We start from the raw sequence: 26,427 nt of genomic DNA on the forward strand, positions 1-26,427 counted from the left end.
CCTGCCCTGCCCTGCCACCTCACAGGGTCTCTGTGAGGTTCAAATGACTTGTGATGGCAACACAGACAGTGTGCGTGGTTACTGTCATTTTTCCTTAGTCTAAGGGCACAGAATGGAAGGGTTCTCATTTTCCTCCTCCAATGAGAATTGGCACCCCAACAGCAGGCCCTGGGCCCTCGGCTGTGATGGAGGGGTGTCTCGGGGTAGCAGAACTAAGGTGAGGTTGCAAGGCTTCAAGTGTTGTTCTGCCTCTTCCATTTCCCCTGTCCTCTTCCTCTGTTCATCTCCCTCTCACCCCACTGTACTTCTCCATCCACTCTCTCCTGGAGCAGCCGTGTGCCCCCGTGGCCTCCGCCTGCCCTTGCTGGGCTCAGCCTGTCTCCTTTGGGCTCCAGGTCCATCTCTCCTCAGTTCCACCTGGACGTCTTCAACTCAGCATTTCCCAGAATGGATGTGTTCTCTCTCCTTGCCTCCACCGCAGCACTCCAAATTGGTCTCCCTGCCCAACTTCCCCATCTCTACCTTCTCATCTCCAGGGGTGGAGAGCTTGGACATTTCTTTTCCTAGTGATAATTTACATACTTGAACCCACTTAATCCTCCTCACAACAACACTATGAAGTTGGCATTATTATCATCCCTATTCTGCATATTAGGAAACTGAGGTGTGAAAAAGTTAAGTAACTTACCTGGGTCGCACAGCTAGGAAGCTGGGATTGAAACCAGGGCTGCCTGACCCCCGAGTTGGTGCCCTTACCCACTAAGCCATGCTGCCCGTGCCATCCACTTCATGGACAGGGCACTGTCTTTTTTTTTTTTTTTTCTTGAGACAGAATCTTGCTCTTGTCACCCCAGACTGGAGTGCAATGGCGCGATCCCGGCTCACTGCAAAACTTTCGACTTCCGGATTCAAGCGATTCTCTTGCCTCAGCCTCTCAAGTAGCTGGGATTACAGGCGCCCACCACCATGCTTGGCTAATTTTTTGTATTTTTACAACCCTCATGGTCAACATCAGCCATCGCCCATAACTATTCTTTGCCCAGTGCACATTTGTCTTTTGTCCCTAGTTGTACTTTGCTCCTTGAGGGTTACAATGGTGCCCTGGCCTTTGGGGTTCTTCCCATAGTGCTGGGCAGAGTTCATTTTTCCTCCTCTCCCTCCCATCTTGTTTCTCCTTTCCTCTTCCTCCTCTCCATCTTTTGAGACAATCTTGTTCTCACACTGACTGTCTCATCTGTCCCAAAGTTGGCGTTTGAGGGCAACTGCCCTCCCTGTCAATACCCCACTGGCGCATAAACTCAGGAGTAGTGCTGCGGTCACAGTGAAGGAGAAGACAGGAAACCTGAAAACCTGGCAGGATTCTGGGGCAGACACCAAGCCATCTTCATCTTTCAGTGTGCTCAGCACATGGCTGGTATTAAATTGAATTGACTTACCACTGGGCATTATGAAATTACACAATAAAGTATATTCATTGTGATGAGCCCTGAGTCATCAAGAAAAGGTTATGTTATATGTTGTCGGGGAGGTGTATAATCTATTTCAGGAAAATTTATTTCCCAATTAGGCAAATTAAATACATTTTCTCCACTTGAAAAAAATTGGCTTAAAGCGATCTGGAAAATCCATTTATGTGCAACACTGTTTTCTGACAATGGCAGGTGGAGGAGGTGGCCTCTATGTTGAGTATCCTTTGCTTATCTGTCTTTATATAAATGCATCCTTGGTTGTTTCACATGTGTGTTGACTCCCTGAATGGTCCTGAGGCTTCCCATGACAGAGGTGACAGTTTCTAGTGTCCCCTCCTTGCATGAGGCTTTGCATGCACCAAAGGCCCTTATCAAATGCTCATTGTCTGGCTGACCCTGCTTCCTCCTTCTTGACCCCTTGGGCTGGGATCTAGTGAGCTTTTGAAACTGCCTGGATGAGCCGTGTCTCTTGTCTTTTTCATTCTTTCTGCTGTTCACTCCCCTGCATCTCCTCCTTCCACACTGCCACTTCCACTTTGGCTGTCTGTGCACATGTGTGTGCATGTGAGGTGGCAAATGTCTGTCCCCACCACTGCCTCTTGGATTTGTGACATCCATCCTCTCTCTGTAATGCCCAGCTCAGAGCTGGCTGAGTACCCACTCAGGTATTTCCTCATGAACTGTTCCACATGAGGTAAACATCTCTGAGTTCATCTGTGATCAGGTGACCAGCTGTCTCCATTTGCCCACGACTGAGGGGTTTCCTGGAATTCAGGACTTGCAATTCTAAAACTGGGACAGTCCAGTTTGCCTGGCACAGTTGGTAACCTTATCTGTGGACATGCCCTGGGGTGCCTTTTCCTTGTGGGCAGCCCTAAAACAAGTCTTCTGTGTCATTAGTGTCCCTAGAATCCCCTCAGATGGCTGAGGTGGGACCCAGGCATCAGTGTTCTTAAAAGGCTGCCCACATGCTTCTAATAAACACCAAAGGCTGAGGAATCATTGCTGCCAAAGTAAAACCATGGTGTCAGGGGGTTTTCTTGACTCATCCCTTCCCCTGCTGATAGATGTTTTCTGGGTCACAGTGAAAGTGTAAGTGTCCTGACCATGTCCTATGTGACTGCATCTGCACCCACCCTGGGGCTCTGGAGACTTGGAGGGTGTGGTCCTGGGATTCCTGGGACCTCGTCTGGCACCGACACAGCCCAGGTGTCACCCTGGCTCCTGGGCGTTCATCCTCGCTGGCTCTGGAGCCTTGTCTCCGCCAGGAGTTTCTGGTTTCCAGCATGCCATGGCCTCAGGTGACCAGAAGCCAGCTACACTGCCTCCTGGACTGTGGTTCCCTTCCAGGAAGCTCTCCACCTTCAGTGCATACATGGAGGACCACAGCTACAACGTGGAGCAGATATGGAGGGATATTGAGGACATCATCATCAAGACCCTCATCTCGGCCCACCCCATCATCAGGCATAACTACCACACCTGCTTCCCCAACCACACACTCAACAGCGCCTGCTTTGAGATCCTGGGCTTTGACATTTTGTTGGACCACAAACTCAAACCCTGGCTGCTGGAGGTAGGGAAGTTTGGGCGAGGGGCAAAAACGAACTCCTGTTATTGGGGCCAGCCCGCTTCAAGGATTCCGCCCTCCCGGCTCACCTAAATTGTTTCAACTTCCCAGGCCACTTCCTCCCGTGGTGCCTGCTGCCTGGGGCTTCTCTCTTAGCTGAGAAGTGGCCACCAGAGGGGGGTAGACAGCTGGAAATTAGAGAATTCCTTTGCCTTCTTGAGGTCCTCTTAGACAAGGAAGTGCTGATCTTAGGCACAGAGTGATTCTAAAGACAGCTCGATCTTTTGTAAGAGTTGTCTCCCAGAAAGGGGCGTTTTTCATCAAAGCTGGGTTGGCAACGTTCAGTATCAGACAGGAGCGGCGGTGACCCACTCTTAGGGGCCTGGATTACTCAGTTCACACACACCAGCAGAGAGCGACCTGGGGCCTGCTGCCACCGAAATGGATGGGGGGCCATGTAGTGAGTTTCCTGCCTCCCCTAGACCCATACGGCAGTGTGAGGAGGAGGAGAAGCTTTCCTGGTGACTGCCTCTCTTCTTGATAGAATTGTCCTCAGGAGCCCTCTCATGTGGCCCTTCAGGGATCAAAGGGTGCTAGTGCCAGGTGCAGTGACACAGGTCAGACTCTGGGGTGGAGAACCCGAGATTACAGGTCAGATTCCTGCAGCTTTGCCCTTCTTCCATTCCCAGCCCTTGTTTCTAGGTGTGGTGGGAAGAGGGATGTGCCTGTTTGCAGCCCTTACCCAAAGAGCAGAATGAGCCATCAGGACCAAGCCCTTCAAAAACTTCTAGAAATCTGCAAATGTCACATGGTGCCTCCAAACAATACAGACTTTTCAGTGGGCGGGAATGAGTCCTCTCCTTCCTCCCACCTGTCTCCCCTCCACCCTGGCCAGGCTCCTGAATGCCACTCCTCTCTACCTCCTATGTCCAAGCCTGTCCCTTTGGGAAGTACCCCTTCTATCCTGCTCTCTGGATGCCCAGTGCATATGAGAGAACACATGCACCCCAGATGGAGTGGAACACACACACCAAAGAGAGGGTAACCCTGATATTCCCAAAGAAGAAAGGCCTGAGATAAAAGCTGGTTTAACTAGAGGGAGTTCTGCTTCCTCCTTTTTTCACTGTGGCTCTAGTCCGGATGCTCTCTCCCCTCCCTTTCATCTTGGTAGTGAGGGCCCTGAGGTGGGCTTTGGTAGCGCCCTGGAGGTGGCACCTCGGCTTCACTCTCTGCTTTCATTCTGGACGGCTTTGTCACCAGCTGCCAATCTTGCCCTCACAGGTCAACCACTCTCCAAGCTTCTCCACCGACTCTCGGTTGGATAAAGAGGTGAAAGATGGTCTGCTGTATGACACCTTAGTCCTGATCAACCTGGAAAGCTGTGACAAGAAGAAAGTCTTGGAGGAGGAGAGACAACGGGGGCAGTTCCTGCAGCAGTGTTGTTCTGGGGAGATGAGGTACATTCGCACTCCCCAGCCTTGCGGGGCTCTCTCTCTGACTCCCCTGCTCCCAGTAAGAATGGTCTGTCCTGGGCCGGGTGCAGTGGCTCACACCTGTAATCCCAGCACTTTGGGAGGCTGAGGCAGGCAGATCACCTGAGGTCAGGAGTTCGAGACCAGGCTGGCCAACATGGTGAAACCCTGTCTCTACTAAAAATACAAAAAAATTAGCCGGGTATGGTGGCGCATGCTTATAATCCCAGCTACTCAGGAGACTGAGGCAGGAGAATTGCTTGAACTTGGGAGACAGAGGTTGCAGTGAGCCGAGATCACACCATTGCACTTCAGCCTGGGCGACAGAGCAAGACTCTGTCTCAAAATAAATAAATAAAAGAATGGTCTGTCTTCCTCCAAATTATGACTCGACAGCCTACTAGTTATGTGGCCTTTCTGTCACTTCTCTGAGCCTCAGTGATCTTTCTATGAAATGGAGCTATGATACATAAGGTTGTTGGGCGAATTAAATGAGATAATGCATATAAAAGGCTTAGCATAGTGCCTGGCACTATAATATATATCGAAGGCTATTACAATCTTGCCTGGAGTTGGAGGGGGTCATTTTAACAAACGATAATCCCATTTGGAAAATGAGTTTATATTGGCAGAATGTAGCAGTTTGAATAGTTTTACTCTGAATATTCCTTTGTTCCTAGAAATAGGAGATTAAGTTACAGATATATAGCTATATATAATGGATAGAAATTAATTAATACTAAGTGAAGCTTTAGGAATTACCAGTATAAAAACAAGACCATTCCTTTTTTTTTTTTACTATAAAGAAAGATGTGTCTGTCCTTCTCCATGTTCCCCTGTTGCCAGGAGCTAACGTCTCCTGCTTCCTGTTGGGCAGCACTTGCCTTGTAACTGGGATTTCCATTCTGAAGAGTGATTCTAGTGTCTGGAGACTCTGAGCCTAGTCAAGGGGATCCTTTGTTGCTTTTCAGACCCCACTACAGCCCCCTGCACTCCTCATGGGCAGAACCAGTCTAATCCTTTGGGGTTGAGTTTCTGGAACTGATGCCATAAATAGCATTTATGTTTGGATGGCACAGTGTTTCTCAGGCACTTGCACTGTCTTCCCTGTAAGGAGCGGGTAGGTAGGTAGGGTGGAGTGCTGTGTGGCCTTGTTCTGAAAGCTAAGGAAATCAAGACTGCAGAAAGGGAACTGACTTGTACAAGGTCACCCTGCTGGTAAATGACAGCTCTGGACCCAGAGCCCAGTGAGTCTGCCGCCTGGGATTCCAGGATGCCTTCCACCATGGCCTGCCATCTCTAAACTCCTCGAGAAGGAGGCAGTGTCCTGTTGAGGAGCAGCTGTCAGGTTAAGGGCCTTCTCTGAATCAGTCTCCTCATTATTTGGCCCTGGATATTTCTGTGGCTCTGGGTTTCCCTGCTGTAAAAGGGGGCTTATCATTTCTCCCTGTCTGACCCCCACTTCCCCCAGGGGGCTGTGAGGAAGAATGAGATCATTGCAGCTCGTAAACGGTCATCAAGGTCATCCAGGAAGCCCTCAAATTTGGCAAAAGTGCAAGTTGCCACTCTGTAGAAAAGGGTAATCAGGGCTGTGAATGGGAAGGTGGCGACAGTCTGCCTAGTCAGAGCTAAGCCGAGTAGAAAATGGGTTTTACTTGGAACAGGACAGAATTTGGTGAGTTGTTAGAAAGACTGTGCTAACCAGCTTTTAGTGCATTACGACGTTGGCTGTCCCAGGAGGGCTAGAATCTCCTTTCAGGGAAACAGTCATGCATTTATTTAGCAAATCCTGATTGACCGCCATTATGTGCAAGGCCTCCATCTGGCCCTAGACGACCTCCAGCTTGGACATATCCCTTCCAGGCTTTGTCCCAAGAAAACCTGACAGCAGCCCCATGTTCTGCTTCCCAACAGGATTGAGGAAGCCAAGGGTTTCCGGGCCGTGCAGTTAAAGAAAACTGAAACGTATGAGAAGGAAAACTGTGGAGGGTTCCGACTGATTTATCCCAGTCTGAATTCGGAGAAGTATGAGAAGTTTTTCCAGGACAACAACTCCCTCTTCCAGAATACTGTTGCTTCCAGGGCTCGGGAGGAGTATGCCCGGTAGGAAGACATCTGGGATGAGGTCGGTGGGGGGGTTCTGGGGATTGTGTGTGATCTATTGGCTGACTGGCCTGGAGTGGCAGAGAGAGTCCCCAACCATGAAAGTTGCCAGAGCAGCCAGGCGCCGTGGCTCACGCCTGTAGTCCTAGCACTTTAGGAGGCCAAGGCAGGTGGATGGCATGAGCCCAGGAGTTCAAGACCAGACTGGGCAACATGGCGAAACCCCATCTCTACAAAACAACAAAAAGGAAAATTAGCTGGGCATGGTTGCATGTGCCTATACTGCCAGCTACTCAGGAGGCTGAGGTAGGAGAATCACCTGAGCCTAGGGGGTGGAAGCTGCAGGGAGCTGTGATTGCACCCCTGCACTCCAGCGTGGGTGTCAGTGTCAGACCTTGTCTCAAAGAAAAGCAAAAAAAGAAAGTTGCCAGATGAACATCTGCCCTGGTCTTGCAAGGACAAGGAATTGGAAGATTCCCTATGTGAAGTGGAGAGAAGTAGCTCTTTCTAGAAACTCACTCCTGAGGATAGCCACCCCCTCAAAGCTGTCTCATGGATTCACACAGGCGTAAACTCCAGGAGCTGGAGGGACTCATCCACTGAGTCCAGTCCTCTCCTACCAGCTCATTTTGTGGAAAGAGAAGGCAGAGCAGAGGAGGGATCACATATAAAGATGATGACAGGCCAGGCGCGGTGGCTCACGCCTGTAATCCCAGCACTTTGGGAGGCCGAGGCAGGTGGATCACGAGGTCAGGTGTTCAAGATCAGCCTGGCCAAGATGGTGAAACCCCGTCTCTACTAAAAATACAAAAAATTAGCCGAGAGTGGTGGCATGCTCCTGTAATCCCAGCTACTCTGGAGGCTGAGGCAGAGAATTAAACCTGGAGGGGCAGAGGTTGCAGTGAGCTGAGATTGTGCCACTGCACTCCAGCCTGGGGGACAGAGCGAGACTCCATCTCAAAAAAAAAAAAAAAAAAGATGACAGAAGAGGGACCAGAACTCCCCTGTGTCCTGATTCATGAGACTGAGTTATTTCTGCTATATTATGTCACCTTTTGTCCACTCTCAGCATCCATTGGCTAGACAGGCCCAGCACATGAAATGGCGCAATATGAGAGCCTCTGGCGTTAGCCTCCTACCCAGACCCTCTCCCCAGCACCTGCCATGGATGGAAACTGGCCTGCTGGGAAGTGGGGAACAAATAGGGCTGTGATGGACTAGGGAATAGCCCCCTTACTGCACATCTCTCCTTGGATGCTATTCCCACACAGGGGATGGTATGGTTGGCAGAATGATGCTTTCCTCCACACCCTGGTCCTTGACATTCAATCACTTGTGCAGACTGGATATGTTGGAGGAGGGAATGTGGAACTTGCTAACTTTTCGCCCAGTCATGTCCATCCCTCAAGGAGAATGCCTGCCTGCGCAGCGCATTTCTAACCCCCATGATGTTCACTTGTTCTTCATGGGCAGGCAACTGATCCAGGAGCTGAGACTAAAACGGGAGAAAAAGCCCTTCCAAATGAAGAAGAAGGTAGAGATGCAGGGGGAATCGGCAGGCGAGCAAGTGAGAAAGAAGGGCATGAGGGGCTGGCAACAGAAACAACAGCAGAAAGACAAGGCCGCCACCCAAGCCTCCAAACAGGTAAACCTGGATCGAGGGGAACACACGTAGCCAACACCCTTCCCCACCTGGGCCTGATCCGTGGAGGGGTGCTGAGGAGACCACTGCTCAGAGCCCAGACACACCAAAAGGCTGTGCAGAGGGCTGGGCAACGACGGGGCAGTGCGGGGAGCCCTGAAGGCACACAGGAGCCGGCATCTTTTAGAGGATCCCTCAATCCAGGCAGCAGAGGACTCTCACCGGTCTGTCCTGCTTGCCTCCTCCAGTAGGAGTAAGAGCAGCCAGGCCATGCTGGGAGGCTGAGCATGAACCTTATTTAGGGAGCGGGCTTCAGGAGTGCATGTACTCCTGGTCCTCAACTGCAGCTTGGGTTGGAATGCTCCCCTCTAGCAGGCCAGGGCACAGTAGAGAGAGCAGGCCACTGGGAAGAGCTTCTGGGAACAGGACTCTCAGAACATTACATGGGATGTCGGTCATGGCTGGGTCTCTCCTCCTCTGTGCAAAGCGTGGACCAGTCCTGGCTGTGGGTCAGCTATCCAGCTGGCCTGTGGTCTGTCTACGCCTTCTCTGCTTAGCACTCTCTTCTAGCTCAGTGGGAAGATTCAGCTGAGTTTTCAGTCCATCTACTTTGTCTCAAAGGCTCACCTGGATTAGAGCAGGGATTTTTGTTTCGTATTATTCAACTTTGTTAGGGTCACAGACCCTTTAAGAATCTGATAAAAGCTATGGAATCTCTTGCCAGAAAATACACAATGCACAGTTTTTAAACTGCAATTTCAAGTGGCTCAGAGACCCTGTGAGCTATCCATGAGTCCTCTAAGGGTCCCAGAATTCCAGGTTGAGAGCCCCACATTAGAGAGACTTTACTATCGACTGCTTTCCTTCTCCTCATCTCTTTTTCACCTACCCCTGGGTGCAGATGAATCTGGAAGTGGATAGAGCTGGGTTCCCATGGCTGTGTGTTGTGGTTTCTTCCTCCCTCAGTACATCCAGCCATTGACATTAGTATCCTACACACCTGACTTGCTCTTGAGTGTCAGAGATGAAAGGAAAAATGAAACAGACAGCAGCCTCAACCAGGAGGCTCCCACGAAGGAGGCCAGCTCTGTTTTCCCCAAGCTGACGTCTGCGAAGCCCTTCAGTTCTGTACCCGATCTGAGGAATATCAATCTCAGCAGCTCGGAGTTGGAGCCTGGTAAACCCAACTTCAGCATCAAGGAGGCCAAGTCTGCCTCTGCAGTGAACGTATTCACTGGCACTGTGGTAAGTAATGAGCCGAGCTCTGGGAGGGAGTGGTGGGAGTCTTGCTTACTGGTCCTTTCTCTACCCCCAACTTGCTGTGACCCTTTGAGTAAGCCACTGAGCCTCCCTGGGCCTTGGTGTCTCCCCTTGAGAAGCCCACACTGTGGAATGGCATAGCTGCTGGGAGGACCGGCATTTAGGAAGATGCTCTTGTGCGTCCCCTCTTGGGAGGCAGGTTATCCCCTGGAGTGGTTCCTAGAGCTGCTGTGGCAAATTGCCTCCAACTTGGTGGAGGCAACACCGTTTATTCTCTTGCAGTTCTTGAGGCTGGAAGTCTGAAACCAAGGTGTTGGCAGGACCATGCTCCATCTCAGGGCTCTAGATGGAGGATCCTTCCTTGCTTCTTGCTGGATTCTGTCTGGTGGCTGCTGAGTGCTTGGCAGTCCTTGGTTTGTGGCAGCATAACTCCAATCTCTGCCTCTGGTGTCATGTGGCTTTCTTCTCTGTGCTTCTCCTCTGTGTATCTTATTTTTTTTTTGAGACAAGGTCTGGCTCTGTTACCTAGGCTGGGGTGCAGTGGTGCAATCTCCGCTCACTGCAACCTCTGCCTCCCATGCTCAAGCCATCCTCTCGCCTCAGCCTCCCAAGTAGCTGGGACTGCAGGCACACACCACCATGCCGGGCTAATTTTTTTATTTTTTGTCGAGAAGGTTTCACCATGTTGCCCAGGCTGGTCTTGAACTCATGAGCTCAAGCCTCCTAAAGTGTTGGTATTACAGACGTGAGCCACCACACCTGGCCTTCCCCTGTGTATCTTTACATGGCCTTCTTATAAGGACACCAATCATTGGATTTAGGGCCTACCCTAATCCAGTGTGATCTCATAATCATACCTTTGACTAATCATAACTGCAAAGACTCTCTCTCCAAATAAGGTCACATTCTGAGAGGTTCTATCCAATTGGACATGAATTTTGGTAGTACACCTTTGAACTCAGCACAGCCTAAACAGTATTTCTCAAACTCTGTTGATGTATGGACACCTTGTTTTGAAGGAAAGAAAACTCTCTCAGACCCCCATTGTAGACTTAAATTATTTTTATGAATATATACAAGCATAAAAGCAGACATAAAATCTTTATACTTAGAGCACTTAGGCAACCATAGAACCAAACCAAAACAAATAGCACCAATAAAATTTAAATAAATAAAAGCTGAGTGCAGTGGCTCATGCCTGTTATCCCAGCACTTTGGGAGGCCGAAGCAGGTGGATCACTGGAGGTCAGGAGTTTGAGACCAGCTTGGCCAACATGGTGAAACCCCATCTCTACTAAAATACAAAAATTAGCCAGGCGTGATGGTGCATGCCTGTAATTTCAGCTACTTGGGAGGCTAAGACAACAGAATTGCTTGAACCCGGTAGGTGGAGGTTGCAGTGAGCCCAGATCATGCCACTGCACTCCAGTCTGGGCAACAGAGTGAGACTCTATCTAAAAAAAAAAAAAAAATTTTTTTAAATAAAAAATATTCACTTAAGGTGACAGTTGACTTTCTATTTTGCAGAAACGAAGTTGCCACATGAACGTGGTACTAACTGCCCTAGCACAGATCTCTTTGTGTTCCTCCCACTGAAGCCCACCAAGGGCTGACCCTACTGTAATTACTGGAAAATCTTCAGCATTGTTGGGCCTTCATTTGGACCAAGTGCAGTAGAGAGTAGGGCAATGCTTTTCAAAATTTTTCACCATAGCCCACAGTAAGAAATCCACTTTATTTCACAATCCATCACCCCCGCCCCCCCTCCCACACACACACCTGGAAAAAAGTTTCTAAAACAGTGCTTAGGCATACTACATATGATACCTCAATTAACATTTTCTATTCTGTGCTATTCTGTCTGTTCTATTCTTGGAAAAAGTACCAGTTAAGGCTAGGTGCAGTGGCTCACACCTGTAATCCCAGCCCTTTAGGAGGCCGAGGTGGGTGGATCACCTGTGGTCAGGAGTTCAAGACCAGCCTCGGCAACATGATGAAACCCCGTCTCTACAAAAATACAAAAATTAGCTGGGCATGATGGTGGGTGCCTACAATCCCGTCTACTTGGGAGGCTGAGGCGGAAGAATCACTTGAACCCAGGAGGTGGAGGTTGCAATGAGCCAAGATCGTGCCATTGCACTCCAGCCTGGGTGACAGAGCGAGACTCTGTCTCAAAAAAAAAAGAAAAAAGAAAAAAAAAGTACCAGTTACAACCTACCAGATTAATTCATGATTTCATAGGTTTACAACCCATGGTTTGAAAAGCACCTTTAAGAGAGTATGTTTTGCAGCTTCATAATTTCTTGGGCATATGCCACTAAAAGCACAGTGAACAGAAGCAAAAATAGACAAATGAGACCATGTCAAACTGAAAGCTTTTGCACAGTAAAGGCAACAACCAACAGAGTGAAAAGGCAACTTGGGCAATGGGAGAAAATATTTGCAAACCAGGGCAGGGTGCAGTGGCTCACGCCTGTAATCCCAGCACTTTGGGAGGCCAAGGTGGGAGGATCACCTGAGGTCAGGAGTTCAAGACCAGCCTGGCCAAGTGGTGAAACCCCAATTCTACTAAAAATACAAAACCTAGCCTGGCCCACGTGGTGAAACCCCATTTCTACTAAAAATACAAAACCTAGCCAGGCATGGTGGTGCGCGCTTGTAATCCCAGCTATTCAGGGAGCTGAGGCAGGAGAATCGCTTGAACCTGGGAGGCAGAGGTTGCAGTGAGCTGAGATCATGCCACTGCCCCACAGCCTGGGCAATAGAGCAAGACTCTGTCTCAAAAAAAAAAAAAGAAAAGAAAAAGTATATATATTTACAAACCATGTGTCTGATAAGGGATTTGCCTTAGTCTGTTCAGGCTGCTGTAACCAAATGCCTTAGACTGGGTAATTTATAAACAACAGAAATTTATTTCTTACAGTTCTGGAGGCTGAGAAGTCCAAGATCAAGGTGCTGGCAAGTTTGATGTCTGGTGAGGGCCTATTCCTCATAGACGGCAGCTTCTTGCCGTGTCCTCACACGGTTGAAGGAGCTAGTTAACTCTCTGAGGCTTCTTTTATAAGGGTACTGATTCCATTCATGAGGGTTCTGCCCTTACCACCTAGTCATCTCCCAAAGGCCCCACCTCTTATTACCGTCACCTTGGGGGTTAGCACTTCAACATGAATTTTGGGGGGACATCAGCATTCACACCATAGCAGGCTTAATATCCAGCATATATGAAGAATTCCTACATCTCAACAGCAACAAAAATGCAATTTAAAAATAGACAAAGGACTTGAACAAACATTTTTCTAAAGAAGATAAACAAATGGTCAATAGCATGAAAAGATGCTCAACATCACTAGTCATCAGGGAAATGCACATCAAAACCATGAAATATCACCTCATAGCTGTTAGGATGGTCATTACTTTTAAAAAAATGAAAAACAGAAAATAAGCCTCGGTGAGGATGTGGAGATATTGGAATCTTTCTGCGCTGTTGATGGGAATGTAAAATGCTGCAGCCTCTAAGGAAACAGTGTGGAGCTTCCTCAAAAAATTGAAAATAGGGCTAAGTGCAGTGGCTCATGCCTGTAATCCCAGCACTTTGGGACGCTGAGGCAGACAGATCACTTAAGGCCAGGAGTTCAAGACCAGCCTGGCCAACATCATGAAACCCCATCTCTACTAAAAATACAAAAATTAGCCAGGCATAGTGGCATATACATGTAATGCCAGCTCCTCGGGAGGCTGAGGCAGGAGAATTGCTTGAACCCGGGAGGCAGGTTTACAATGAGCCAAGATCGCGCCACTGCACTCCAGCCTGGGCAACAGAGTTAGACTCTTGTCTAAAAAAAAAAAAAAAATTAAAAATAGAATTACCCTATAATCTAACCATCCCACTCCTGGGTATATACCCAAAATAATTGAAAACAGGATCTCAAAAAGATATTTGCACACCCATGTTCATTGCAGCATTTTTCATAATAACCAAGAGGTAGAAGCAACCCAAATGCCCGTCAACCACAGATAAATGAATAAAGAAAATGTGGTATATACATATAATGAAATATTATTCAGCCTTAAAAAAGAGAGAAATCCTGTCAAATGCTACAACAGGACTTACCCTTGAGGATGTTTATGCTAAGTCAAAGAAGCTAGTCACAAAAAGATAAATACTGTTATGATTCCACTTCTGTGAAGTATCTAGAGTAGCCCCTCTTAGAAAGTGGAATCATGGTTGCCAGGGACTGGGTGGAGGGAGAGAAGGGGGAATTGTCTAATAAATACAGAAGTTAAGTTTCACAAGGTGCAAAAGTTCTAGAGATCTCTTGCACAACAAATGTGCATATAGTTAACACTACTACATATAGAACACTTTAAAATGACTAAGATGGTAGATTTTATGTTATTTATTTATTTATTTAAACCACAATTTAAAATAGAGATTATGCTTTGGGGATCTGGCTGCCTTCGATTGGATCCTGGAGTCTCCTTTTAATAGAACTTCCTTTTAGACACTTTAAATTCCCTAAACCTCAGTTTTCCCATTTAAAGAATGAATTTTTTAAAGTAGAGTCTGGGCGCAGTGGCTCACATCTGTAATGCCAGCATTTTGGGAGGCTGAAGTGGGCAGATCATTTTAGGTCAGGAGTTCGCTGAGGCAGGAGAATTGCTTGGACCCAGGAGGCAGAGGTTGCAGTGAGCCGAGATTGCACCATTGCACTCCAGCCTGGGCGACCAGAGCAAAACTCCGTCTCAAAATAAATAAACAAACAAAATGTATTTAAATATGATTTGATTATATATCTCATTCTATGTCCTCTTTTTTTTTTTTCTGAGCCCTATTTTTTCCCTAAGATTAAATTTACTCAAATCTTCACTGTACAATTTTGGCAAATAAATGTACCCTATAACCTACATGCTATCATGATATATCATGATACGAGCATTTTGATATCTCCAGAAAGTTTCCTCCTGTTTCTTCCCAGGCAATCTTCCTCCCCTCATCCCTCTTCAAGGCATCTGCTACACTGACTCTGACTTCTTTGACTTTTTCACCTTAGTTTTGCCTGTTCTAGAATTTTAAGTAAATGGAATAATATAGTATATATTCTTTTGTGTCTGGCTTATTTGGCTCAGTACCATATCTCTGAGATAAATCCATGTTGTTGGGCTAATCAGTAGTTTGCTGAATTGTATTTCACTGTACAGATATACTACAGTTTGTTTATCCATTCACCTTTTGATAGACTTTTGGGTTGTTCCCAGTTTTTTGTTTGTTTGGTTGTTTATTTTATGGTCATTAAAGCTCCTGTGAACGTTTTTGTACACATCATTTTGTGGACAAATGTTTTCATTTCCTTGTATAACTACCTAGGAGAAGGATCACTGGATCAAAAGGTAAATCTATATGTAACTTTATAAGAAACTCCAAAGTCTTTATCCAAAGTGACTGTATTATTGTACATTTTAAGCAGCAATTTATGAGAGTTCCAGTTGCTCCGTAGCTCCATATCTTTGTCAACGTTTTGGCGTTATCTGTCTTTTTTTTTTTTTTTTTTCTGAGACAGAGTCTTGCTCTGTTGCCCAAGCTAGAGTGCAATAGCACAGTCTTGGCTCACTGCAACCTCAGCCTCCTGGGTTCAAGCAATTCTCATGCCTCAGCCTCCCTGTCTTTTAAATTTGAACCACTCTAATGGCTATGTTTTGATATCTCATTGTAGTTTTACTTTGTATTTCCCTGATGTTTACTGGTTATTTATCTTTCTTTGTCAAGTATATTCAAGTTTTCATCCCCTCCCTTTTTTTCCCCCCCTCTGAGACAGAGCCTCACTCTGTCACCCAGGTTGGAATGCAGTGGCACCATCATAGCTCACTGCAACCTCAAATTCCTGAGCTCAAGGGATCCTCCCTTTCACCTCAGCCTCCTGAGTAGCTGAGACTACAGGCCCTCACCACCGTTCCTGGCTAATCTTCTTTTTTTTTTTTTTGAGATGGAGTCTCACTCTGTTACCCAGGCTGGAGTGCAGTGGTGTGGTCTCAGCTCACTGCAACCTCTACCTCCCGGGTTCAAGCGATTCTCCTTCTCAGCCTCCTGAGTAGCTGGGATTACAGATGAGCACCACCACACCCAACTAATTTTTGTATTTTTAGTAGAGACAGGGTTTCACTATGTCGGTCAGGCTGGTCTCGAACTCCTGACCTCATGATCAGCCCGCCTCAGCCTCCCAAAGTGCTAGGATTATAGGTGTGAGCCACTGTGTCTGGCAATTTTTTTTTTTTTTTTTAAGAGACTGAGTCTTGCTTTGTTGCCCAGGCTGGTTTCAAACTCCTGGGCTCAGGCAATCCTCCCACCTCAGCCTCCCAATGTGCTGGGATTACAGGCATGAGCCACTGTGCCTGGCCTCCTTTTTGGGTAGGATTGTTTGTCTTTTGACTATTCCATTGTGGGAATTACTTAATTTATATATTCTGGAAATTTACTTGATTTTTTCCTAATAGTGTTTTTTGATTAGTGAAAAATTTTAATTTTGATAAAGTTTATCAATTTTTCTTGTATAGCTCTTCCTTCCTTCCTTCCTTCCTCCCTCCCTCCCTCTCTCTTTCTTTATTTCTTTCTTGTCTTTTTTTTTTTTCTTTTTTGAGATGGAGTCTCGCTCTGTAGGCCAGGCTGGAGTGCAGTGGCATGATCTTGGCTTACTACAACCTCTGCCTCTCGGGTTCAAGTGGTTTTCCTGCCTCAGCCTCCCAAGTAGCTGGGACTACAGGTACACACCACCACACCCGGCTAATTTTTGTATTTTTAGTAGAGACGGGGTTTAGTCATGTTGGTCAGGCTGGTCTTGAACCCCTGACCTCAAGTGACCTGCCTGCCTGGGCCTAACAAAGTGTTGGGATTACAGGCGTGAGCCACCGCGCACCCAGCATGGTTGTTGCTTTCTATATCCTATCTAAGAGATTTTCATGTACCTCAGGTCACAAATATATTCTCCTATGTTTTTTCTTTTTTGAGACGGAGTCTCACTCTGTTCCCAGGCTGGAGGGCGGTAGCACAGTCTCGGCTCACTGCAACCTCTGCCGCCCAGGTTCAAGCAATTCTCCTGTCTCAGCCTCCTGAGTAGCTGGGACTACAGGCGCCCACCACCATGCCTGGCTAATTTTTGTACTTTTGTATTTTTTTTTTTTTTGAGACGGAGTCTCACTCTGTCGCCCAGGCTTGAGTGCAATGGCACGACCTCAGCTCATTGCAACTTCCGCCTCCCAGGTTCAAGTGATTCTCCTGCCTCAGCCTCCTGAGTAGCTGGGATTACAGGTGCCTGCCACCATGCCCAGCTAATTTTTGTATTTTTAGTAGAGACAGGGTTTCACCAGGTTGGCCAGGTTGGTCTCGAACCCCTGACCTCAGACCATCCACCCGCCTCGGCCTCCCAAAGTGCTGGGATTACAGGCATGAGCCACCACGCCCAGCCTAATATTTGTATTTTTAGTAGAGACGAGGTTTCACCATATTGGTCAGGCTGGTCTCGAACTCCTGACCTCAGGTGATCCTCCTGCCTCGGCCTCCCAAAATGCTGGGATTACAGGCGTGAACCACTGCACCCGGCCACTCCTATGTTTTTTCTAGAAGTTTTATAACTTTAGCTTTGTGTTTCAGATTCATGATCCACATCAAATTAATTTTTAAGTATGTTAGATGACAAGATCCAAGGTTTGTTTTTCCCATATATATGTTCAGTTGTTCCAAAACTATTTATTGTAAAGACTCTCCTTTATCATTGAATTGCTTTGGTAACTTGGCTGAAAAGTGATTGACCATGTAAATGTAGATCTACTTTTGTACTCTATTCTGTTCCTTTGATTTTTTAGGGGTGTGTGTGTGTGTGTGTGTGTGGGTGTGTGTCTATCCTTATGCCAATACCACATTGTCTTGATTACTGAACCTATATAGAAAATCTTGGAATTAGATAATATAAGTCCTCCACTTTTGCTGTTCTTTTTCAAGACTGTTTTGGGTCTTCTAGGTCCTTTGCATTTCCACTTAAATTTTAGAATAAATTCATCAATTTTTGCAAAAAAAGCACGCTGGGATTCTGATTGGCATTGTGCTGAATCTGCAGAAAATTTTGAGGAGAAACAATGTCTTTAACAATTTTGAGGAGAAACAATGTCTTTAACAATCGTGAATCTTTGGTATTATGCAACAAGAAATCAAAATAAAACAAAATAGTGAATCTTCTAGTCTTCCAACATGATTTATCTTTCCATTTATTTAGATATTCTCTAATTTCCTCAACAAAGTTTTATAGTTTTCAATGTAGACATTTTGCACCTTTTGTTAAATTTATTCCTAAGTATTTGTTTTTTGACAATATTGTAAATGGAATTATTTCTTTAAATTTTAATTTCCAGTTGTTCTTAGCATATAGAAATAATGATTAATGTATACTATCTTGAATTTTGAGACTTAAATTTCTTTTTTTGAGACAGAGTCTCGCTCTGTCACCAGGCTGGAGTGCAGTGGCACGATCTCGGCTCACTGCAACCTCCACCTCCCAGGTTCAAGTGATTCCCCTGCCTCAGCCTCCTGAGTAGCTGGGACTACGGGCGCACACCTGGCTAATTTTTTTTTTTTTTTTTAGTAGAGACAGGGTTTTACCATGTTGGCCAGGATGGTCTTGATCTCCTGACCTCGTGATCCGCCCGCCTTGGCCTCCCAAAGTGCTAGGATTACAGGCATGAGCTACCGCGCCCAGCCTAGATTTAAATTTCTTATGAATTCTAGTAAGTTTTTTTGTTGATTCTTTAGGATTTTCATCATATGTCACTTTCAAATAAAGACAGTTTTATTTCTTTCCAATCATTAGTCTCTTTATTTTTCTTGCTTTATTGCACTGGCTAGGACTTCTGGTACAACATTGAATAGGGGTGGAAACAGTGAACATCTTTGTCTTGTTTCCGATTTTAGCGGGGAAACATTCAATCTTTTACTATTAAGTATGATGTTAGCTGTCAGGTGTTTGTAGATGCCCTTTATCAGATTGAAAAAGGTCACTTCTATTCCTAGTGTGCTGAGAGTTTTTTAAAATAATGGATGGATGAGGCTAGGTGCAGTGCCTCACGCCTGTAATCCCAGCACGTTGGGAGGCCAAGGTGGGCAGATCACCTGAGGTTGGGAGGTCGAGACTAGCCTGACCAACATGGAGAAACCCCATCTCTACTAAAAATACAAAATTAACCGGATGTGGTGGTGCATGCCTGTAATCTCAGCTACTCAGGAGGGTGGGTCAGGAGAATTGCTTGAACCCAGGAGGCAGAGATTGCGGTGAGCCAAGATCGTGCCATTGCACTCCAGCCTGGGCAACAAGAGCAAAACTCTGTCTCAAATAATAATAATAATAATAATAATAATAATAGATGGATGTTGAACCTTGTCAAGTGCTTTTTTGGCATCAAGTGATATAATCATATGGATTTTTTTCTTTAGACTGCTAATATGGTGGGTTACACTGATTGATTTTTCAATATTGAACCTACCTTGCATTCCCAGGATAAACCTCACTTGGTCATTGTATATTTTTTAATACATTGCTGAATTTAATTTGCTAAAATTTTTGTTGGGAAATTTTATGTCTAAGTTCATAAAAGATACTGGTCTATAGTGTTTTTTTTCTTCTATTTTCTTTGTATATCTTTGATATCAGTGTAATTCTGGCCCCATAAAGTGAGTTGGGAAGTAGGAAGTATTCCTTTCTCTTTTGTTTTCTGCAAGAGATTATATAGATTTGTTGTTCTTTCTTTCTTTTTTTTTTTTTAAGATGGAGTCTCACTCTGTCACCCAGGCTAGTGTGCAGTGGCACGATCTTTGCTCAGTCTCCCAGGTTCAATCAATTCTCCTGCCCCAGCCTCCTGAGTTGCTGGGATTTACAGGTACCCGCCACTATGCCCAGCTAATTTTTGTATTTTTAGTAGAGGTGGGGTTTCACCATGTTGGCCAGGCTGGTGTCGAACTCCTGACCTCAAGTGATCCATCCTCCTCAGCCTTCCAAAGTGCTGGGATTATAGGCATGAGCCATGGTGCCTGGTGATTTGTCATTATTTCTTATCTAAATATTTGGATAGAATTCTCCAGAGAAACTATCTGGGCCTGGATATTTCTTTTTTAGAGTATTTTAAACTAAAAATTCAATTTAAAAAAAGTAGATATAAGACTATCCAAATAACTTATTTTATTTTGAATGAATTTCGGCAGTTTGTGGTTTTTGAGGTATTGGTTCATTTCATCTGAGGTGGCTTTATACATGAAGAGTTATTTATAGTAGTCCCTATTTTCATTTTAATGTCTGTAGAGTCTAGTGATACCCTCTTTTTCATTCCTGATATTAGTAATTTCCTTATTCTTTATCTCTTTTTTACTTTATAAATGTTGCTGGAGTTATCAATTTTGTTGACCTTTTAAAAAAAAACTAGATTTTGGGCTGGGCATAGTGGCTCACGCCTGTAATCCTAGCACTTTGGGAGGCCGAGGTGGGCGGATTGCCTGATTTCAGGAGTTCGAGAACAGCCTGGGCAACACGGTGAAACCCCGTCTCTACTAAAATACAAAAAATTAGCTGGGCGTGGCAGTGTGCGCCTGTAGTCCCAGCCACTGCACTCTACCCTGGGCAACAGAGCGAGACTCCGTCTCAAAAAAAAAAAAAAAAAAAACCTGGATTTTGGTTTCATTGAGTTTTGTCTATTTTTCTATTTTTGATTTTATTGATTTCTGCTATTTATTAATACTTGCCTTCTGCTTGCTTTGGATTTATTTTACTTTTCTTGTTTTTTTTTTTTTTTTTGAGATGGAGTTTTGCTCTTGTTGTCCAGGCTGGAGTGCAATGGCACGATCTCATCTCACTGCAACCTCCGCTTCCCAGGTTCAAGCGATTCTCCTGCCTCAGCCTCCCAAGTAGCTGGGATTACAGGCATGCACCACCACGCCCAGCTAATTTTGTATTTTTAGTAGAGACGGGGTTTCTCCATGTTGGTCAGGCTGGTCTTGAACTCCCGACCCCAGGTGACCCACCCGCTTCGGCCTCCCAAAGTGCTGGGATTGCAGGCGTGAGCCACCCCACCCAGCCACTTTTCTAGTTTTTTAAGGAGAAAGCTTAGACTATTAAGACTTTTTTCCTAATATAATCATTTATTTATTTTTATTTTTAAACAGGCTCTCACTCTGTTGCCCAGGCTGGAGTGTAATGACACAATCATGGCTCACTGCAACCTCAATCTTCCTGGGCTCAAGCAATCCTCCCACCTCAGCTTCCTGAGTAGCTGGGATACAGGCGTGCACCACCACGCCCAGCTAATTTTTGTATTTTCAGTAGAGTCTGGGTTTTACCATGTTGGCCGGGCTGGTCTCAAACTCCTGACCTCAAGTGATCCACCTGCCTTAGCTTGTCAAAGTGCTGGGATTATAGGCATGAGCCTGTAATGTGTCTGGGTGTGGTTTTATTTGTAAAAGGTGGAAGATTTATACCATCTAAAGAGAAACCAGAGTATGGTTTTATTTGTATTTATCTTACTTAGGGTTCTTGATCTTGTTTTTATAAGTTGATGGCTTTCACCAAATTTGAGAAATTTATTGCCATTATTCAAAATCTTTTGCTGCCTTATTTTGTTTCTCTTCTCTTCTGGACCCTTCAATAATATGTATGTTAAGTCACAGAATATTGTCTCACAGACTTCTTAGGTTCTATTTACTTTTCTTTAATCTTGATTCTCTTTTGTTTTCAGATTGAATAATTTCTATTGCTCTATAGTCAAACTCGCTGACTGTTTTGTCTGCCATTAAGCCCATTCAGTGAATTTTTTATTTCAATTATTATACCTTTAAGCCCATTCAGTGAATTTTTTATTTCAATTATTATACCTTTAAGCCCTATAGAAATACTACTCAGTTCTTTTTATTTTTTTTTTTTTTGAGACAGGGTCTCACTCTGTCACCCAGGCTGGAGTGCAGTGGCACAATTACAGCTTACTGCAGGCTCAACCTTCTGGGCTCAAGCAATCCTCTGGCTTCTGCTTCCCAAATAGGTGGGACACAGGTGCATGCCACCATGCTTGGCTAATCTTTGTAGTTTTTGTACATATTGCCCAGGCTAGTGTTCTTTTTTATAGTTTGTGTTTTTTTGCTTAGATTCCCAACTTTTGAATTTTGTATGCATACATTCTTTTAATTTTTTTTTTTTTTGAGACGGAGTCTCACTCTGTCGCCAGGCTGGAGTGCAGTGGTGCAATGTTGGCTCACTGCAACCTCTGCCTCCCAGGTTCAAGTGATTCTCCTGCCTCAGCCTCCCGAGTAGCTGGGACTACAGGTGCGTGCCACCACACCCAGCTAATTTTTTGTATTTTTGGTAGAGACGGGGTTTCACCATGTTAGCCAGGATGGTCTCGATCTCTTGACCTCGTGATCCGCCCACCTTGGCCTCCCAAAGTGCCGGGATTACAGGCGTGAGCCACTGCACCCAGCCATATTCTTTTAATTCTTTGGCCATATTTATAATGCCTGCTAAAGTTCTTGTCTGCTAATGAGCCAACATTTGGGTCATCTCATAGTATTTTATTTCTTTATTTTTATTTATCTATTATTTTAATTTTTTAAGCAATATGGTCTTGCTATGTTGCCCAGGCTGGTCTGGAACTCCTGGCCTCAAGCAATCCACCTACCTTGGCTTCCCAAAGTGCTGGGATTATAGGTGTGAGCCACTGCGGCCAACTGGTCTTAGAGTATTGACTACTTTTTTCTCTCGAGTGTGGATTATATTTTTCTGGTTTCTTTCTTTTCTTTTCTTTTCTTTTTTTGTGTATCTAGTGGGTTTTTTTGTTTTGTTTTGTTTTGTTTTGAGATAGAATCTTGCTTTGTTACCCAGGCTTCTGGAGTGCAGTGGCGCAATCTCAGCTCACTGCAACCTCTGCCACCCGAGTTCAAGTGATTCTTCTGCCTCAGCCTCCCGAGTAGGTGGAATTGCAGGTGCCTGTCACCATGCCCGGCTAATTTTTGTATTTTTAGTAGAGATGCGGTTTTGCCATGTGGGCTAGGCTGGTCTCAAACACCTGACCTCAAGTGATCCTCCTGCCTTGTCCTCCCAAAGTTCTGGGATTACAGGTGTGAGCCACTGCACCTGGCCATATCTAGTGGTTTTAAGTTTGGATGCTGGACGTCATGAATTATGCATGATGCAGTGATTCATTGTAGAGTCTCTGGATTCTGTTTGTTCTTCTAAAGAGTGATAAATAAATAAATAAATATATATATATATATACACACACACTAATGTGTATATATACACATTTTATATATATATTTTAGTCAGGGTCTTGCTCTGTCGCCTAAGCTGGAGTGAAGTGGTGTGATCATACCTCACTATAACCTCAAGCTCTCAGGCTCAAGTGATCCTCTTGCCTCAGCCTCCCGAGTAGCTAGGACTACAGGTGTGCACCACCATGCTTGGCTAATTTTTAAACAATTATTTTAGAGATGAGGATCTTGCTGTGTTGCTCAGGCTGGTCTCAAACTCCTGGCCTAAAGTGATCCTTCCACCTCTGCCTCCCAAATAATTGGGATTACAGGCATGAACCACCTTGCCCAGCCTAAAGAGTTATTTTTATTTGAGCAATCCATTAACTTCACATTCTAAATCTACTGTGGTCAGCAGCAATCGAAATCTTATTAGTTATTTCAGCCTCCAGTGCTATTTTTTATTGGGTCCCCTGAGATCCTTTCCTCCTCATTCCACACCCCCCAGCATGTGTAGTTTATCAGTCACGCCAAACTGCACATGAAAGGATTTCACACTTTCACAATTTACACTCTGTTTCTCTGGCTTCTCTGATTGCCTCAAACTTTACCTCTAGCCAGTAAGTCTGTGGCTTCTGCTGCCCACACCATGTGGATTGTGGGTGTCCTTGGACAAAAAGCTGCAAAGCTGCAGATCTCATCAAGTGCAGTTTCTTTTTTTCCCCAAGACTAGTTTTTTTTTGTTTGGTTGGTTTTTTTTTGTTTGTTTCTTTGTTTGTTTTTGAGACAGAGTTTCACTCTTGTCACCCAGGCTGGAGGACAATGGTGTGATCTCGGCTCACTGCAACCTCTGCCTCTCAAGTTCAAGTGATTCTCCTGCCTCCAGGAGGCAGGAGATTACAGGCTCATGCCTGTAATCCCAGCACTTTGGGAGGCTGAGGTGGGCCGATCACTTGAACCCAGGAGTTTGAGACCAGCCTGGGCAACATGGCAAAACCCCATCTCTACAGAAAATACAAAAGCCAGATGTGGTGGCACATGCCTGTGGTCCCAGCTACTTGGGAGACTGAGGTGGGAGGATTGCTTGAGCCCAGGAGGTGGAGGTTACAGTGAACCAAGATTGCACCACTGTGCTCCAGCCAGGGTGACAGGGTGAGACCCTGTCTCAAATAATAATAATAATAATAATAATAACAACAATAATAATACCTATTGTTCTGATTGCCAATCTATTGTTTATAATCTGTTTCATGTTTAGAGACTTTTAGAGGAGGCTGTAGAGTCTCCTACTGTCTTCTGCCTTACTGTTTAACCAATTCATGGTGAGGAAACTATTCTAACCTAATCTTTCTTGCTGCTAATGAACCAGCTCTTAATCTGTTTATTTTAATCAAGAATAGCATGGGAGCTGGGCATGGTGGCACTCACATGTAGTCCCAGCTACTCAGGGGGCTGAGGCAGGAGCATCACTTGAGCCCAATTCGAGACCAGCCTGGGCAGCATAGCAAGACCTTGTCTCAAAAAATAAAAATAAAAATAAAAATAGCATAGGAAGGAACCCTTTGCTTTCCACAGTCTCATTTTGAACTGTCTTTTCTTCCAGCACTTAACCTCCATAGAAACCACCCCAGAATCCACCACCCAACTCTCAATCTCCCCAAAGTCTCCGCTAACCCTGGCTGTGACCGCCAGCTCTGAGTACAGTGGCCCAAAGACGGACAGGGTGGTATCCTTTAAATGCAAGAAGCAGCAGACCCCTCCACACTTAACCCAGAAGAAAATGTTAAAATCTTTTCTGCCCACAAAATCCAAGAGCTTCTGGGAGAGTCCGAACACAAACTGGACTTTGCTAAAGCGTGACATGAACAAGCCACATTTGATATCTGAGCTACTCACCAAGCTTCAACTGAGTGGGAAGCTCTCCTTCTTCCCAGCTCACTACAACCCCAAGCTGGGGATGAATAACCTGTCACGTGAGTGCCAGTGTGTACAGGGATGTGCCAGGAGCTTAAAGGGGAGAGGGACCGATAGAACCAGTCCTAATCTTTGGGGAGCTCCCAGTCTTTGGAGGGGGGACAGCCCCTGTCTTCAGGGAAACCCCAGTCTGATGGTGGAGACACAGTCCATACCATTAGGAAGTCTCTAGTCTGATTGGGAAGACAAAAAAGATAAAAACAGATTGCTGTCCAATTCCCTTCTTCACCACTTCCTGGTTCTCATTCACATGAGGCTCATTCAGCTGAGGCTGCACCAGTTACTGATGTTAAGTATGAAAAAATGGGGAAGAAAAACTATTTGGAGAAAAGGAGCAATGGCTGATTCTGGCTCAAAGAGCTTTGAATGGCAGTTACAGGCCATGGGACCCTACTGGGAGGTGGTCTTCACCAGGAATTTGTGCTGAATCCAGCAGCACAAATTGCTGATGCTTCTGACTTTGCCTTTCCAGAAAACCCCTCCCTGCCTGGGGAGTGCCACTCCCGCAGTGACAGCTCTGGCGAGAAGAGGCAGCTGGATGTGTCCTCCCTCCTCTTGCAGAGTCCTCAGAGCTATAATGTTACTCTGAGGGACCTGCTGGTGATTGCCACTCCAGCCCGACTGGATCCAAGGCCTTGTAGAAGCCACACAAGTGCTATGAGGGACCCATGTATGCAGGATCAAGAAGCATACAGCCATTGCCTGATCTCTGGCCAAAAAGGATGTGAGAGGAGCTAGGTAGGCCCACACATATTCCCTTAATGAATTTGGTGCGTTGGCAGGTGCTCTGTGTTTTTCTGAAATGTTGGGTAGGTAGGAGGATGGATGGATTGATAAAGACATACAGGTAAGTAGACAATGAAGACTTAGTAAAAATGTGACCCTGGCTGGGTGCAGTGGCTCATGCCTATAATCCCAGCACTTTGGGAGGCCAAGGCAGGAGGATCCCTTGTGCCCAGGAGTTTGAGACCAGCCTGGGCAACATAAGGGAGACCCCATCTCTACAAAAAATTTAAAAATTAGCTGGGTGTGGTGGCACATGCCTGTGGTCCCAGCTACTTGAGAGGCTGAGGCGAGAAGATTACTTGATGCAAGGGGTTCAAGACTAGCCTGGGCAACATAGCAAGACCCTGTCTCTACAAACAATTTAAAAATTAGGTCGGGTGCAGTGGCTCATGCCTGTAATCCCAGCACTTTGGGAGGCCGAGGTGGGTGGATCGCGAGGTCAGGAAATCGAGACCATTCTGGCTAACACAGTGGAACCCCGTCTCTACTAAAAATACAAAAAATTAGCTGGGCATGGTGGCACCTGCCTGTGGTCCCAGCCACTCGGGAGGCTGAGGCAGGAGAATTGCTTGAACCCGGGAGGGAGAGGTTGCAGTGAGCTGAGATTGTGCCACTGCACTCCAGCCTGGGTGACAGAGTGAGACTCCGTCTCAAAAAAATAATAATAATAATTAAAAAATTAGCTGGGTGTGGTGGAGTATGCCTATGGTCCTAGCTACTTGGGAGGCCAAGGTAGGAGGATTGATTGAGCCCAGAGCTGAAGGTTGCAGTGAGTCGGGATTGCACCACTGCACTCCAGCCTGGGTGACAGAGCAGCACTCTGTCTCCAAAAAAAAAAGTGACCCCCTTGCTATGTATTAATATATTTCTGGTAGAACTGATCTGCC

The 26,427-nt window shown here is 45.7% G+C and overlaps 1 protein-coding gene across 4 annotated transcripts in view; it reads left to right on the forward strand.

The window, feature by feature from the left end:
* The window catches only part of TTLL6 (tubulin tyrosine ligase like 6), a 72,491-nt gene that overhangs the window by 40,243 nt on the left and 5,821 nt on the right, over positions 1-26,427 (forward strand). For 2 of the 4 annotated variants that reach the window (XM_055102020.2, XM_057300346.2), the window contains 7 exons: positions 2,820-3,045; positions 4,321-4,496; positions 6,426-6,614; positions 8,088-8,259; positions 9,223-9,501; positions 24,384-24,753; positions 25,227-25,492. In XM_055102020.2, coding sequence (XP_054957995.2) covers positions 2,820-3,045; positions 4,321-4,496; positions 6,426-6,614; positions 8,088-8,259; positions 9,223-9,501; positions 24,384-24,753; positions 25,227-25,492 — 1,678 coding nt within the window. Of the gene's footprint in view, positions 1-140; positions 218-2,819; positions 3,046-4,320; positions 4,497-6,425; positions 6,615-8,087; positions 8,260-9,222; positions 9,502-24,383; positions 24,754-25,226; positions 25,493-26,427 lie in introns of those variants that run through there. The other 2 variants (XM_034941515.3, XM_057300347.2) reach the window with 2 other exon arrangements.

The sequence above is a fragment of the Pan paniscus genome, chromosome 19, assembly GCF_029289425.2.
Source record: "Pan paniscus chromosome 19, NHGRI_mPanPan1-v2.0_pri, whole genome shotgun sequence".
Classification (NCBI taxonomy): Eukaryota; Metazoa; Chordata; class Mammalia; order Primates; family Hominidae; genus Pan; species Pan paniscus.